The 14,062-nt window shown below is 38.7% G+C and overlaps 2 protein-coding genes across 5 annotated transcripts in view; one reads left to right on the forward strand and one right to left on the reverse strand.

Moving 5' to 3' along the window:
• Positions 1–5,339, forward strand: part of SLC30A6 (solute carrier family 30 member 6) — a 48,838-nt gene extending 43,499 nt beyond the window's left edge. For all 4 annotated transcript variants that reach the window (XM_019969970.2, XM_070798477.1, XM_019969971.2 and 1 more), the window contains one exon: positions 1,846–5,339. In XM_019969970.2, the coding sequence (XP_019825529.2) occupies positions 1,846–2,346 (501 nt within the window). In that variant the 3' untranslated portion in view covers positions 2,347–5,339. The remainder of the gene's footprint in view (positions 1–1,845) is intronic.
• Positions 3,612–14,062, reverse strand: part of NLRC4 (NLR family CARD domain containing 4) — a 54,485-nt gene continuing 44,034 nt past the window's right edge. The window contains exon 9 of the mRNA XM_019969973.2: positions 3,612–9,051. Coding sequence (XP_019825532.2) covers positions 8,759–9,051 — 293 coding nt within the window. The 3' untranslated portion in view covers positions 3,612–8,758. The remainder of the gene's footprint in view (positions 9,052–14,062) is intronic.

Below are 14,062 nucleotides of genomic sequence, written 5' to 3' on the forward strand. Positions count from 1 at the left end.
CAGAGTGTGTCTTTTACCTGCTTGGTTAAATTTATTCCTAGATATTTTACTCTTTTTGATTTAATTGTAAATACGATTTTCTTGATTTTTCTTTTTGATAGTTGATTTTAGTATATAGAAACGCAACAGATTTCTCCATATTAGTTTCATATCATGAAACTTTGAATTCGTTTATTAGTTCTAATAGTTTTTTGTGTACTCTTTAGGATTTTCTATATATATTATCATGTCTTCTGCAAACAGTAATGATTTTACTTCTTCTCTTCCATTTTGGATGCCTCTTACTCTTATTCTCCTCTGATTGCTGTGGCTAGAATTTACAGTACTGTGTTAAATACAAGTGGCAAGAGTGGACATCCTCGTCTTGTTCCTGATCCTAGATGAAAAGCTTTCAGGTTTTCACATTGAGTATGATGTCAGTTGTGTGTTTGTCATGCATGTGTGCATGCATGCGTGCATACTCAGTCACTGTCGTGTCAACCCTTTACAGCCCTGAGAACTATAGCTCACCAGGCTCCTCTGTTCATGGAATTTCCCAGGCAAGAATACTGGAGTGAGTGGCCCTTTTCTTCTCCAGGGGATCTTGTGGACCACATCTCCTGTTCTCCTGCAGTGGCAGGTGGATTCTTTACCATTGAACCACCTGGGAAGCCCTTGTGTTTGTCATAAATAGTCTTTATTGTTTTGATGTATGTTTCCTCTATACCAACTTTGTCGAGAGTTTTTATCATGAATGGATGTTGAATTTTGCCAAGTGCTTTTTCTGCATCTATTAAGATGATCATATGATACCATTCTTGATATTTTTGTTTGTTTTAATCAAAATATAATTATTGTATCTACTATTTTATTATCTTTTGAAGACAAGATGTGTAATGACCATTTTATCAAGTTAGTAAACATACTTCTGACTGTCATTCTAATGCCTGGGCTCTCTATCCTCCTGGTAACCTAGGCTAGAAACCTTGAGATTGTCTTTTGATAAGTTCATTTCCCTCATTCATTATTTATATCCAGTTGAAATCAAAGTCTCCCACTTCTATCCAACCCCTGGAATATCATGAAATCATTTGTCCCTCTGTAGTCCCACTATAGCTGTCCTATCTTGGCCTCTCCATTCCTAACCTAGACTGTTTTAGTCAATTCCTAAATAATTAGCAGTTATCCATAACTGTAATTTTTCTGAACTCTGATTACCTTACTTCTGTTGGATTGCTGCAACTAAAACTCCTTATTCATGATTTTTAGAACCCTACAGCTAGCCTTTCTTTTTAACTTTATTACCTAAACTTTTTTTTTTCTTTACATTCTTCCTGTCCTTATTTGCTTCCTCCTTTCCTCCTCCTTTTCTTCCTGTCTTTTCTCTTTCATTTCTTTTCTGCCTCCTGAAATACTGTACTTCTTTTATATAGTAATGTTGCTTATTCTTGCCCAAACATGCCATGTTTTCAAGTACTGTTGCCCCAGCTTAGAATGCCTGTCTCTACCTTTTGAGATTTCATTTAATCCCCAGCCCTAGATCAGATGCCATCTTCTTTTGAAGTCTTCCTCAACTGGAATTAATAGCTACCTTCTCTGCCCTTGCAGTGCATTTTTCCATATACTTCATTTGTGTTCTGCCTTCTATTGCTATATACCTGCCTTCCTCCTACATGGATTTCTTTCTTTTTTTAATATTTTAATGTTATATTTTATTTAGAGTCATAAATTATTTTATTAACTCTTTACATCAACAATTACTACTAAAGTAGTTTTTAAGGAATATCAATAAAATGTTTCTTTCCAATGGAATTTTCAGTAGTATAATTGTAAGCAGTCTTTTTCTTATGATTTTGTCCCTTTTAGGCTGGATCAGTTCACGTGAGAATTCGACGAGATGCCAATGAACAAATGGTTCTTGCTCATGTGACCAACAGGCTGTACACGCTTGTATCTACTCTGACTGTTCAGATATTCAAGGATGATTGGATCAGGCCTGCCTTACTGTCTGGGCCTGTTGCAGCCAATGTCCTAAACTTTACAGATCATCACGTAATCCCAATGCCTCCTCTTAAGGGTACTGATGATTCAAACCCTGTCACATCAACTCCAACTAAACCTAGTAGTCCACCTCCAGAATTTTCATTTAACACCCCTGGAAAAAATGTGAGCCCAGTTATTCTTCTAAATACGCAAACAAGACCTTACGGTTTGGGTCTTAATCATGGACACGCACCTTATAGCAGCGTGCTTAATCAAGGACTTGGAGTTCCAGGCATTGGAGCAACCCAAGGATTCAGGACTGGTTTTACAAATATCCCGAGTAGATATGGAACTAACAATAGAATTGGACAACCAAGACCATGATGTACTGTAATTTAATTTATTTTTATGAGGAATATTGACTCCTTGAGTTTCAGTTTATTTAGTAATCCACTTTGCATCGACTGTTCAATCATTTACTCTAAATGTTAGAGAGTAGTAGGCTTGTTCACATTTCATGAAACCAATGAAACTATATTTTTGTAAAACATTTGGGGCAGTGAGAACCTTTTAAATGTTATAGACTTTAAATAGGCTTCCTTTAGAAAGCGTGTTCTCTAAATTTGAATTTTGCTATCTTTGGTTTTGTAGTTGACTGCAGCGTGATATAACATTACCTTTATAAGAGAACCACTTGATGGAGTAGATTTGTCACATTATTAAAAATATAATGCTTTCTTCAGTGAAATTTATAAACTTGCTTCTTGAGTACACATTTTAGGAAAGGAAAAAAATGTCTATTCTAAAAGTAAAAGTCTCTTTTATAGGTTTTCCAAACTTAATTGCTACATTTTTCTTTGAGGTCCTCCTGTGGTATGCAAAGTAAAAGCAAACATTTTTATCAGAAATTTTGAAACATATTTTACTATCTGGCACAGTTAAAAATTTTTAATTATCAGTTTTTTAATAGTTTTTCTCATTAAAAAATTTCAATACATTTGTAAGTGACCCATCAGTCTCACAATATCTTATTTTGGTTAAATAAACATCTTATCCTTAAGTGATATGCAGTGAAGGAATCCCAATTTTCAGTCTTACATTTAATTAAATACTGAGATAATGATAGATTTTTATCCTTCCTGTCACCTTTTTATTGGTTGACTTTGATTTTTTATTTTATTAACAAAATATCACATATATTACCAAAATATGTGGAATTACATGCAATGTAGTACTTTTTGATCCTTTTTTCAAAGTTGCATGAACAATTTGAATTTAAATTATGTAATTTTGCCAAAATCTAGTGCACCTTAGGTTTATAAGTACTGGTTAGATCTGCAGTAGGCAGTTTCTAATTTATTTTGTTCTGCTTTATTGAAAATAGTGAATTGTTAACATTTATAATGAAGTGTGAGAATCATGTAGATTATTTTATTTTTAAATTATTTTCCAAATGCAAATGTTAAGGACTTTCCAACATGGCCAGTATTACTTATAAAAAGTATAACAAGCAACAGTCACAAATTACCTATGATTTTTTTTTTCTCGTTTTATCATGCATTTTATACTTAGGTTTTAAAATTGGATTTTGAGAGTAGATTCAGCTTTTCTAGAATTCAGTACTCCTGGAGATTTGTGACATTTCCAGCCATCAGCAACTATCTAGAGAAGTGTTTTTGTTTTTTTTTTTAATTTGCAACTTTCTTCAATCAACTCATCCTCTTTTAAATATAAGCAACCCTCCCAAATTCCTGTTTCTTTACAGTGGAGTAATAAACATCTAAGAAGCCATCTCTGTCAAGTAGAATTGCAGTCACGCTGTGACAATAAGTGACCAGGTCCCAAGTAACTTTTGCTTGATGAGGAGTTGATCGTTGTCTTTGACATTTGCAGCCCTGTTCAGCCATTTGACCTGCTGAAGAAATAGAGCCCATGCCACCTTGACCGCTGGGGAAAACGAAACATAAATGTGATAAGGCCACCTGTTCCTTGACATTTATCTTTCGTCCTCCAACTATTTCTATACCTATTATTGGTCTACTATTACAGGGTGATTTTTCCTCCATTGATCTCATCTAAATGTGAATTTGGGTCATGCGTGAAATCTGAAGAACTGCCTTGTACTGAATGATTAAGAGGTATGTGCTGCCACTCTATGCATGTCTTCTCCGTCTCCAGGGGATTTTTAAAGTGCCCGGGTACTAAACACAGTTCTGTGCAAGGTTAAATGCCTGTTTCCTCAACACTCATTCAGAGGTTACATCTGTTCTGTTGTCCTTCCAAAGGTGCTTTGATAACCGACTGCACTACTTGAGAAGTTGCATGTGGGTCTTGAAGGGTTGGCTCTACTTGCTGAAATTTGATAATGCCAATTGCTGCAGGTGGCATTGCTCCAGGCATTATTATATAAAGAAGTCTTATTTGCCAACCTTTGGATAGGTTCTGGATATGAAAATAAGAAACTTGGCCAGCGTAAGCCTTGATTTAGTAGCCTAACTGGTAAATCTTGCCATGGAGTTACATGAAGCTAGACCAGGAAGCACATTTGAGTTAAAAACTTGACCCATGGTTTGTGATTAAGAGCAAGTTCCATGGAGTGTGATTAATCTTGTTTGAGAAATTACTGTTTTATAATGGAGGATAACACTGGGCTGGAAGACAAGAGATTTGGATTCCAGTCCTGATGCTGCCACTGTTTGAGTAGTTTTATAACCATGGGTAAGTCATTTAACTCCTCTGAGCTTTCTCATCTGTAAAGTTAGGGTGGGGAATGAAGTAGTTGATCTATAAACTGTCAGCTCTAAAACTGTATTACTAAATCTGCAGAAAATATATCCACTTGTGAAATAGAATATTGTACCAAGAATTTCTTTTTAGTGACTACCTCAACATACAGGCCAAGTGTTACCTATGCCAACACCCAAGCCATTAATTTGAGGTGCCATGAGAACAGAGAGTAAACTAAAGGCTGACATTTGGTTTTTGTGTATTTCAGAGTTGCCTCAACTTAAATCTGTTTAGCTTAAACAGATTTTTCTTAGACTTCTTTCTTTGTGAGGAAGGATTATTTTGGGAGGTGTTGGGGAAAAGATTAGGACAGGGTACTCTTACCTTTCACAGGGTACGAAAGAATGGGATCCATTTTTTCTTCTTTAATCTCTGAAGTCACAGATGGAATTGCATACATGTATCAGCAACTGGTTTAGCTACTCATTCAAGCATCTGATTGAGCTACTCATAAACTGCCAATTTTTTGCTTAACTAAAGATTGCTGATTTTGCGGGGGGAGCCTGATCTGCTTTTTATACAAGAAAATACTTTTACATTCCAAATTGTTTGAATTAAACTATTTGAATAAAGAACATTCGTGAACTTTCTCTCTGCTTTTAAATAATTTTGGCCTGTTTGTTTCAATAGCTATTTATTGGTAACTTTATCTCATATTCAGCAAATGCTCGTCAGGAGTATAGTACATGCCATGCACTGTACTAAGTAAATGTGCATATAGTATATAAATTTTGGTGACCTGCTATTCTTGAGACTGAAGAGAATACAAGGATAAACAGGAATCCCCTTCAAGTAGCTGATAGAAGTGACCTATTTATCAGTTCAGTTCAGTCACTCAGTCGAGTCTGACTCTTTGTGACCCCATGGACTGCAGCACGCCAGGTCTCCCTCTCCATCACCAACTCCCAGAGTTTACTCAAACTCATGTCCATTGAGTCGGTGATGCCATCCAACCATCTTATCCTCTGTCTTCTCCCGCCTTCAGTCTTTTCCAGCATTAGGGTCTTTTCATATGAGTCAGTTCTTCACATCAAGTGGCCAAAGTATTGGAGTTTCAGCTTCAGTATCAGTCCTTCCAATGAATATTCAGTACTGATTTCTTTTAGGATGGACTGGTTGGATCTCCTTGCAGTCCAAGGGACTCTTCAAGAGTCTTCTCCAACACCACAGTTCAAAGGCATCAATTCTTCAGCGCTCAGCTTTCTTTGTAGTCCAACTCTCACATCCATACATGACTACTGGAAAAACCATGGCTTTGACTAGACGGACCTTTGTTGGCAAAATAGTATCTATGCTTTTTAACATGCTGTCTAGGTTTGTCATAACTTTCCAAGGTGCAAGCGTCTTTTAATTTCATGGCTGCAGTCACCTTCGGTAGTGATTTTGGACCCGCAAAAAGAAAGTCTCTCACTGTTTCAATTGTTTCCCCATCTATTTGCCATGAAATGATGGGACCTGATGCCATGGTCTTAATTTTCTGAATGTTGAGGTTTAAGCCAATTTTTTCACTCTCTTTCACTTTCATCAGGAGGCTCTTTACTTCTGTGCTTTCTGCCATAAGTGTGGTATCTTCTGTGTATCTGAGGTTATTGATATTTCTCCTGCCAATCTTGCTTCCAGCTTGTGCTTCATCCAGTCCAACATTTCTCGATGTACTCTGCATATAAGTTAAATAAGCAGGGTGACAATATACAGCCTTGACGTACTGGAACCAGTACATTTCCTGATTTAGAACCAGTCTGTTGTTCCATGTCCATTTGTTCTAACTGTTGATTCTTGACCTGCATACAGATTTCTCAGGAGGCAGGTAAGGTGGTCTGGTATTCCCATCTCTTTCAGAATTTTCCACAGTTTGTTGTGATCCACACAGTCAAAGGCTTTGGCATAGTCAATATGCAGAATTAGATGTTTTTCTGGAACTCTTGTGATTTTTTGATGATCCAGTGGATGTAAGCAATTTGATCTCTGGTTCCTCTGCCTTTTCTAAATCCAGCTTGAACATCTGGAAGTTCACGGTTCACATACTGTTGAAACCTGGCTTGGAGAATTTTGAGCATTACTTTGCTAGTGTGTGAAATGAGTGCAGTTGTGCGGTAGTTTGAGCATTCTTTGGCATTGCCTTTCTTTGGGATTGGAATGAAAACTGACCTTTTCCAGTCCTGTGGCCACTGCTGAGTTCTCCAAATTTGCTGGCATATTGAGTGCAGCACTTTCACAGCATCATCTTTTAGGATTTGAAATAGCTCAACTGGAATTCCATTACCTCCACTAGCTTTGTTCATCATGATGCTTCCTAAGACCCACTTGACTTTGCGTTCGAGGATGTCTGGCTCTAGGTGATCACACCATCATGATTATCTGTGTTATGAAGATCTTTTTGTATAGTTCTGTGTATTCTTGCCATGTCTTCTTAATATCTTCTGCTTCTATTAGATCCGTACCATTTCTGTCCTTTATTGTGCCCATCTTTGCGTGAAATGTTCCCTTGGTATCTCTAATTTTCTTGAAGAGATCTCTAGTCTTTCCCATTCTATTCTTTTCCTCTATTTCTTTGCATTGATCACTGAGGAAGGCTTTCTAATCTCTCCCTGCTGTTCTTTGGAACTCTCCATTCAAATAAGTATATCTTTCCTTTTCTCCTTTGCTTTTAGCTTCTCTTCTTTTCTCAACTATTTGTAAGGCCTCCTCAGATAACCATTTTGCCTTTTTACATTTCTCTTTCTTGGACTTGATCCCTGCCTCCTGTACAATGTCACCAACCCCTCCATCCATAGTTTTTCAGGCACTCAGTCTATCAGATACAATCCCTTGAATCTAGTTGTCACTCCCACTGTATAATCGTAAGGGATTTGATTTAGGTCATACCTGAATGATCTAGTGGTTTTCCCTACTTTCTTCAATATAAGTCTGAATTTGACAATAAGGAGTTAATGATTTGAGCCACGGTCAGCTTCTGGTCTTGTTTTTGCTGACTGTATAGAGCTTCTCCATCTTTGGCTGCAAAGAATGTAATCAATCTGATTTTGGTATTGACCATCTGTTGATGTCCATGTGTAGAATCTTCTCTTGTGTTGTTGGAGGAGGGTGTTTGCTATGACCAATGCATTCTCTTCACAAAACTCTATTAGCCTTTGGCCTGCTTCATTCTGTACTCCAAGGCCAAATTTGCCTGTTACTCCAGATGTTTGTTTCTTGACTTCCTACTTTTGCATTCCAGTCCCCTGTAATGGAAAGGACATCTTTTGGGGTGTTAGTTCTAGAATGTCTTGTAGATCTTCATAGAACCATTCAGCTTCAGTTTCTTCAGCATTACTGGTCAGAGCATAGACTTGCATTACTGTGATGTTGAATGGTTTGCCTTGGGAACAAACAGATCATTCTGTCATTTTTGAGATTGCATCCAAGTAGTGCATTTCAGACTCTTGACTGTGATCACTACTCCATTTCTTCTAAGGGATTCTTGCCCACAATAGTAGATAAAATGGTCATCTGAGTTAAATTCACCTGTTTATACATGTCATCAAGTTAAACGCCCTCCCACTTCCTCTTCTTTGGCCTCAGTTTCCTAGCATCCTCCTGTTTTCTGTCTCCTTTTTATTTGAGTGATGAAATTAAGAAAGTTGATTTCCATGGAAGAGGCCGGCTAAGAAGGTGATGATGCTCCACATCATCCTGATATCCATAAAAGAAGAAAACGTTTAGAAGGGGTGAGTTAGACACACACTCTTGAGAAGGATAATTTTTAGATATATAGTGGATTGCTGTTTACTTTCAGACCCTTGAAGTATATGAGCAAAGTTTGTTCCATATTTTTATTAGCCAGGCCTTTATTGCAATCATGCAATTTAAAGAAACAATCCAAACATCTCAGTAACTTACAACAGTAAGCATACATTTCTTATAAGTCTGCAGGGCACCTGGGGCAGTTTTTTTGAGCAAAGATTTTTAAATCACCAGACTGAAAGTAATGGAGTCCCCAGAGCATTCAGAGGCTTAGGGTACCCTTTATTTAAGCAATTACTAGTTTAAAAGCACCTTTAAGAACACTGACATCATCGTCATCAAGTTGCCACCCAACAAGCTGAACCTCTTGCAGAAAAGTTAGTTTGGATAACACGTGGCTAAGTTTCCTGACTAATGATGCATCAGGTAAGAGTCCTTTCGTACTGAAGTCAAAAAACACTAGTTCCTTAAGATTCTCAAATCCACTCATGAAGGCAAGCCATCCATCGCTGCTTACACAATTTCCTGCCAAATCCAACTGCTGGAAGTTTTCCAGAGGATTCTTTTCAAAAAATACACCTGAATAAAAACAGAAATAAATCCATTAACTGGAAAAAAGGTGTTTTTTTTTTGTTTGTTTGTTTTTTTTAAGAGAAATGGCTATGTTTGGACTAGTGCTTTGCTTAAGAAAGAAATTCTCTGTGTAATTAGAAAAGTGATTATAGACCTGGTTCATTATATTTACAAATTATATTTTTCCTAAAGTGTAAGGGAATCTGATAAATAGCAATTATAGGAAACCAATATAAATGACTTACATACTTTTTCTCTTTTCCTGACTTTTCCAAGTAATGGAAGATTGTGTAAAAATTGAAACGTGGGAGAGACAATTGAAATATTCAGTACCTGTTTTCAAAACTGGAGTCAGACTTTGGCAACATTACGTCATTTCCTCTTCTGGAGAAGCATACGCTACCTAACAATTGTTTCTTTGGGTATGAAATGTTCCAAACTGTAAACTTCAGTAAGTAAACTCCTTCAGTATCTCAAGATAAAGAGTTTTGGGGTTGTTATTTTTCACCCTCTTTTAACTCTATAGGAATTTCCTTATAGAATAGGGCACTCTAAAATACCTCCTCCAAGGACTGCCCTTATGGCACCATCCTTATGGCAGAAAGCGAAAAAGAACTAAAGAGCCTCTTGATGAAAGAGGAGAGTGAAATAGTTGGCTTAAAACTCAACATTCAGAAAACAGATCATGGCATCTGGTCCCATCAGTTCATGGCAAATATAGGGGGAAACAATGGAAACAATGAGAGACTTTCTTTTTTTGTGCTCCAAAATAACTGCAGATGGTGACTGGAGCCATAAAATTAAAAGACACTTGCTCCTTAGAAGAAAAGTTATGACAAACCTAGACAGCATATTAAAAAGCAGAGACATTACTTTGCCAACAAAGGTCCATCTAGTCAAAGCCATGGTTTTTCCAGTAGTCATGCATGGATGTGAGTTGGGACTATAAAGAAAGCTGAGCACTGAAGAATTGATGCTTTTGAACTGTGGTGTTGGAGAAGAGTCTTGAGAGTCCCTTGGACTGCAAGGAGATCCAACCAGTCGATCCTAAAGGAAATCAGTTCTGAATATTCATTGGAAGGACTGATGCTGAAGATGAAACTCCAGTATTTTGGCCACCTGATGCGAAGAACTGACTCATTTGATAAGACCCTGATGCTGGGAAAGATGGAAGGCGGGAGGAGAAGGAGATGACAGGATGAGATGGTTGGATGGCGTCACTGACTCAATGGACATGAGTAAATTCCAGGAGTTGGTAATGGAGAGGGAGACCTGACATGCTGCGCTCCATGGGGTTGCAAAGAGTCAGAACTGAGTGACTGAACTGAACAAGGCTGCCCTGGTGGCTCAGTGGATCAGAATCCACCTGCCAATGCAGGAGACAGGGTTTCAATCCCTGGTCCAGGCAGATCCCACATGCCTCAGAGCAGCTAAGCCCATACGCCACCACTGTTAAGCCTGTGCTCAAGGGCCTGCCAGCTACAAATACTGAGTCCACACACCCTATAGTCTATGCTCTGCAATAAGAGAAGCCACTGCAAGAAGAAGCATGCTTAACTGCAACTAGAGAGTAATCCCCACTCTCTGCAATTGGAGAAAAGCCTGTGTAGCAACAAAGACCCAGCACAATCATAAATAAATAAATGTTTAAAATTATTTTTTAAAAAAAGTACTCCTACAATGGAAAGGTAAATATCCTAGCCATTACCATGAAGTCAAAGGTAACACCCTAAGTAACGGAGGAGTAAAGAACATGTAGGTATCTGAGTCTGAAAGACTGCACAGAGCAAAGCCACTCCACCTGCCTGGACTGCACACTCCTGAGTGTTACAGGAGAGGGGAATATAGCTCTGCTCTGTAAGCCAAGGTGTGGCTGGGTCTCCTTAGACCAGCATAGCCTGTGCCCAGCCTCATCCATACATAGGGCCTCACTTTCTCCTTTCTTCCTCCTTCCCATAATGAGCCCTTCTTTCTTCCTCATAGGTTTCTCCCTTCTCTTCTTACACCTCATTCTCAAGTCCTTTCTGTCTCTGCCTCGTTCCCAGGTTCTTCCCAGCAAAGTATGTGCTCAGTCAAAATACTGGTTGCCAGTTAGCATGTCTGCATATAAAGCTCCTTCCTCCACAAAAAGCAACTTCATTTCTCCTTCTTAATTACCAGAACAGATTGCATCACCTGAAAGGAACTCTAACGAAGAATTTCAAGCCCACCCCACCCTCAAAGGGTAAGCTATTTATACAGGCTACCTGCCAGGCTTAAAGAATGGTATCAATTAGAGAGATTTTTGGATAATTACCAGAATGTGCACAAGCACAGGAACCAAGAACAAGCAATGTAATTCACAAGGGCACACATTTTGTTCATTGAATCTGGCGTTTTTGTCATCATGAGGAGCAGACTACTTCTGAGAGAAGAGGAATCAGTGACATTTAGCTCTGTAGGCTGTATGTGGGTTGTGGAGAATGCAAGTGCCTTGATCCTAATTCCAGGCAGAAATCTCAGATTCTCTGGGTAGAAGGATTCTGATCCATGAAGGGTTCCTACAACCTAAACAAAGCTCTAGTGTGGAAGAGACCACCCTATAGTTCCCCTGAGCCAGAGCTCTTACCATTTATTCATTCAACAAACAGTTTTGAGTGCCTACCATGTATCCTGGATTGTGCTGAGTGCTGGGGATAACGTAAAAGGACATATGGTCTCTGTCTTCTTGGGCTTACATGTAGTGTGAAAACATGCATAATGAAGTAACTGGATGGAAGATAGGTGCTGTGGTAGGTCCAGGTGCCTTGGGAACACACAAAGGCAATAGACCTTCCAGCCCCACTTTGTTTGCAGAGCAGTGGCAGCTGCGCTTACATGCTCCAGGAGAAAGACAAGGATCCTTCTCAGGGAAAATTGAACTGCCTCCAAGGAAGGCCCTACACAGGAAGAGCTGTTTTTCTTTCCTGACCACCCACGGTGAGCCTAAGCCCCTCCCTCAGGTGCAGGGAGCTTCCTACCAACTTGTGCCTCACTCTAAAATGTGAAGAGAACAGGAATACCAGACAGTTGAGAACAGCCTCCAACAAGGAACTAAAGACAGACAAAAAGTCGAACAAAAAGCTCCCAAGAAATGAGGCAACATACGGATCAGGAAAAATGAACTTCATAAATTTAGTTTTTTTCAGAGACCCCCAAAATTTACTGTGTCTAACAATAAAAATAAGATGCTATTAAAAAAAATTACAAGTAGATAGCAAAACAGAGCACTTGCAAAATTCTGAGGATCCATTTGGCAGAATGATTTGGCCCAGAACTTACCACTGAGCTAGAACATAAGTATGGTCTGTGGTGGTTCTTTTTTTTTTTTGAGGAAAAAATTGGGTAATGGAGTTCAGATGTGATGCCTGTTTGAGAACATGCTAAATTGTGAGTTTAGCCTCAAACATTTAAATCAAACTATGTCACCTAAAAAAGTAAGTGAGGACAGGTGCAGTAGATCCTTGAGCTCACAATGATTCCTATTCAATAGTCCCAGATTGCTGATCAGGAAGAAACAAAATTTGGGGAGTGAAAATTTAAATATGGCAATTACAGCTTTAAGATGAAGTGTAATCTAAGGAAGAAGAGTGGAGAACCTAGGACTAGGTTCTAAGGAAAATTGGGAGCGTTTAACATCTGTATGGAGGAACTGCCATGGCAAAGGAGACTGAGAAGCTACCAAGGTAGCACGGAAGTCAAGAGAACATTTTGAAAAGGAGAGAGTACTCAGCATCAACTTTTACATAGGTAAGTTAAACACTTTGGGAAAATATCCATTGAGTCGTTGCAAGTGTGTAGAGTCAGCTGGAATAAGTAGGAAGCAGAGGATGGTCAGATAGTGGAGATGTGTTGAGGGTACATAAATTTTTGCCTTGAAGGGAAGGAGGGAGAGGATGATAGTCATAGGAGGAAGATAGGAGTCAGGAAGAGTTCTATATAAAATGAGAGAGACCTGAGCACCTTTAAAAACTGATAGGAAAGAGTAAAGAAGGGCATAATTGGTGAAATGATCTTGAACAGGGATGAGGGCAGGGGTGGGATCTCAGTCAAGGCTAGAGCAGAGAGACTGCCCTTAAAGGGGGAGAGACCTACTATAATGTAATAAGAAAAGGAAAGGCGGGGCATGGGAGGGGGGAATCACATTCATTGTGAAATAGAGAAAGACATGGATTAAGGAGAATAAAGTTTAAAATTGTTTATATAGAGAGAGCTGCATACAGAGGCACAGTAAGATTGTCAGGAAATGTTGACAGGTTGTGTTTATTGTTTATTCAGAAGTGGATAGATCACTAATTTCACCTATTAACTCATGAATCTATCACTTAACCTGAGAATAAGAACATGGATGAAAACTTGGATCTATTATGTGGTATCCTCCTGTTGCACACATCTGTCCCCGCTGACCCACGGAAACTACTGTTCTGATTTAGAGTTTGTCATTCTTTTGTATTTTAAAAAATACAGTTTTGACAAGTACTGTGTAAATACAGTTGCTTAGGATATACTTTTAGGGTCTTTTTGATATATAATATACATACCATAAAATTCAACATTTTAAAGTATAACTATACCACTATAGTTATAGTGGTATAGTCAGACACGACTGAGCGACTGAACTGAACTGAACTTATAGTGGGTTTGGGGCTTCCCCGTGGGCTCAGCAATAAAGAGTCTACCTGAAATGCAGGAGATGCGGGCGGGAGACTCGCATTCAGTTCCTGGGTTGGGAAGATCCCCTGGAAAAAGGAAATGGCAACCCATTCCAGTATTATTGCCTGAAAAATCCCAATCCATGGGATTGGGATCTCAAGAGACATGACTGGGCAACAGCGTAGTGGGTTTTAGTATATCCACAAAGTTGTACACCACTATCTAGTTCCAGGACATCTTCATCACCCCCAAAACTGAACTCCACAGCATTAGCAGTCATTCTCACCCCACCCCACAACATTGGCAACCATTAATCCACTTTTCGTCACTATGGATTTGCCCATTG

The sequence above is a fragment of the Bos indicus genome, chromosome 11, assembly GCF_029378745.1.
Source record: "Bos indicus isolate NIAB-ARS_2022 breed Sahiwal x Tharparkar chromosome 11, NIAB-ARS_B.indTharparkar_mat_pri_1.0, whole genome shotgun sequence".
NCBI classification, from domain to species: domain Eukaryota; kingdom Metazoa; phylum Chordata; class Mammalia; order Artiodactyla; family Bovidae; genus Bos; species Bos indicus.